General features: G+C 56.2%; 1 protein-coding gene across 1 annotated transcript, besides 2 other annotated features; it reads right to left on the bottom strand.

The window, feature by feature from the left end:
• Positions 1 to 605: 605 nt before the first annotated feature.
• Positions 606 to 1949, bottom strand: TraAM80_10381 (uncharacterized protein; the record flags this gene model as incomplete). Its single annotated transcript, XM_029387003.1, has 1 exon — positions 606 to 1949. The coding sequence occupies one exon, from the start codon at positions 1947 to 1949 to the stop codon at positions 606 to 608; it is 1344 nt and encodes a 447-aa protein (XP_029233140.1).
• A 23-nt stretch (positions 1950 to 1972) lies between these two features.
• Positions 1973 to 1989: a microsatellite.
• Positions 1990 to 2529: 540 nt separating this feature from the next.
• Positions 2530 to 2559: a sequence feature (A-rich).
• The last annotated feature ends 3 nt before the right edge of the window (positions 2560 to 2562 follow it).

A 2562-nucleotide genomic window follows, 5' to 3' on the forward strand; every position in this document is an offset into this window, starting at 1 on the left:
CAACAAACACTGAAAACAAACCGTGAGAATAAAACAAAACGGCCAGCAGTGAACGTAAACAAATGGCACACGCGAGAGGCAGTCCGATGTCATTGTGCTCCGCCCACGTCACGGCGGCGACCCTCGCACCTTCCTCCCTGCGCCCCCAATTCGCACCATCGCCGGGATGCTCATTGATACACGGAAAGCACAACAGAAGGGCATCGTGGACGGTAAACACAGCGGCGGCGCAGGCAATGACGCCAGTCCACCGGACTCCGCTCTTGCAGCAACTCCACCCGCTTCCGCCTCGCACCGTCTGCCGCGTGGAGAGCCGACCCGGGGACCACGCAGTCACCCAACAGAGAAACAAAAACCAAACCGAAACCTCAACGCGCACTGCGCACCCGCACCAGCTCTCACAACACCCACATTCATTTGTCGTATCCCACTGATTGCGCCAGGACTGATGGCCGCACACACAAAAAAAAAACATGCTATTTTTACGAACTAAACTTCATCCAACCCCACGTAAACACACATCTACTACTCGGCACAGCAGCATTGCTGCACAAGCCACGCGCCGCCTGCATCCCTGCCCCAATGAAAACCCACAATGCGCGTGCCTATCGTGACTCCATTGTCTCCAGATCATCCCGATGCACCACGTTTCTGGAGGTCACAACGCGCCGTACCCTCCTCGTGTTCCCAACAGAGGCACCATCTGCGTCTTCAGCAATCCCCTCGCCCCTTGAAAAATCCCCACCTGCAAATGTACCCGATGCAACGCGGCGGCGACTATGGTTTCTCGACAGCCTCGACGACTGAGAAGCAACTGATGCGGATACTAGACGTGGCGAGGATTCAACAGGGGCTGCACATTGTGAAGGGGATATCGAGGAATTCCACTCTAAAAAAAGTTTCTGCTCATGTGTCCTCCCCGTGAGCAGAACGGGGTCCTCAGACACACTCACACCGCCGTTCTGCCTCTGTTGGGTCTCATACACATTGCCCTTCACCTCCCGCAATTCCATGGACGCCACCCTCGTGGATTCATCATCGGTACGACGGCGGCAACAGCAGAAGATGATAACGACAGTTAGTACAATCGCAGCGAGAAGCGGCAACAACATGGCAAGAAGAATGGCGTACCAGTGATCCTGCGCCCACGGCACCACCACCTCCGGCAACGCCGTAGTCGTGGTGGCGGGCGGGGCCTCCGTCGTCGTCGTCGTCGTCGTCATGATTTCGTCTTGCACCTCACAGACAAGGCAGTATGCCACAGCAGACGTATCAGTGTTATCGTAAGCATGCATTGCCCCATCGTACCACAATGTCGTCGTCTCCATCTTCACTACATCCAGGCTAGATATTAAGTAAATTTGGCCGTTGGCAGGGCAGTTATCGCGCCAGTAATCGTCGTACCCGTTCAGTGGGCCTGTGCCAGGGATGGAGTGCAGTGAACCTCTGAAAAACGGAACACCACGTGGTTTCGGCTTCGCACTCGCGTCCTCAAACAGCCCCTGATTCCACTCAAAGATGCAGTTCAAGAGTGTGTTACCATCTTCTGGATTACACACCCTTTTAGGGTTCTCCTCCCAAAAAAAGCTGTAGTAGGCGTTGCCGCCCATGTACGTGAATACCTCAGCATCGGCAATGCCTCTCACCCTCCTCAAGTAATCCGTGATGGACTGATGCGCTGCAGGTGTTTGATCCGCAGTAAGAGCGCCTCCATTTATTTGACAGACACTCCAAGACACGCCGTAATCCACCTGATTGCCATAGCTTTCACGAAACTCCGAATGGGGAAAGCTGAAATATTTCTTGATTTTAACGACCACGTGTTTGTATTCTCCCGCCGCGGTGAAGGAGGGGTGGCTGCCCAGGCACTGCAGCAGCAGCAGCAGCGCCATCCACCGGACGGCAGCCCTCACCGCGGAGCGCGCCCGCATTCCAACTTCGGCCGACATCAAATACCCGCTGCGTTGAACGATGTGTGTGTGTGTGTGTCTACCGTCTGTCTTCGCGAGGTGGAGACAAAGTGAGGGAAAGAGAGGTGCCACGCCAAGACGGCCCCACCCCACACAGGCGTCAGGCAAACAAAAACAAACAGAGAGGAAAAGCAAAGGCGTGCCACACCGCCGCCACACTCCCGGCCCACGCAGTGCCCGCGCCGCACCGCCCAGCGCACATGGCGCACGGATTGCGTGCAGGGTTCATAGCCAAACAAAAGCAAAAACAAACAGAAGCACACCCCAAAGGAAAACACACCGCGATGCGGCTCCCTCCTTCCACTGAAACAAATAAAAAAAACGGTTAGGCCCACTGCGCACACCGCTCAAATACGGGGCGGATCTACCTCGGGGCCGCAAAAACAAACAATTCACGCATTAAGGCGTTTGACGATGGCCGGGATCGTTGGGTCCCACGCAGCGGCAGTCGCCACGCCCCGCAACCACCGGAGGCCTCGCGTGGAAGACGTCTGCGGCGGGGGCTGCGGCGGGAGGAAAAAACCGGACTCCACTCGCCACCCCAACGCGCCACCGCAGAAAACAACCAAAAAACACACGCACAAACAAATCG

Source organism: Trypanosoma rangeli, assembly GCF_003719475.1.
Source record: "Trypanosoma rangeli strain AM80 chromosome Unknown Tra_15.4_contig_00930, whole genome shotgun sequence".
NCBI lineage: Eukaryota > Euglenozoa > Kinetoplastea > Trypanosomatida > Trypanosomatidae > Trypanosoma > Trypanosoma rangeli.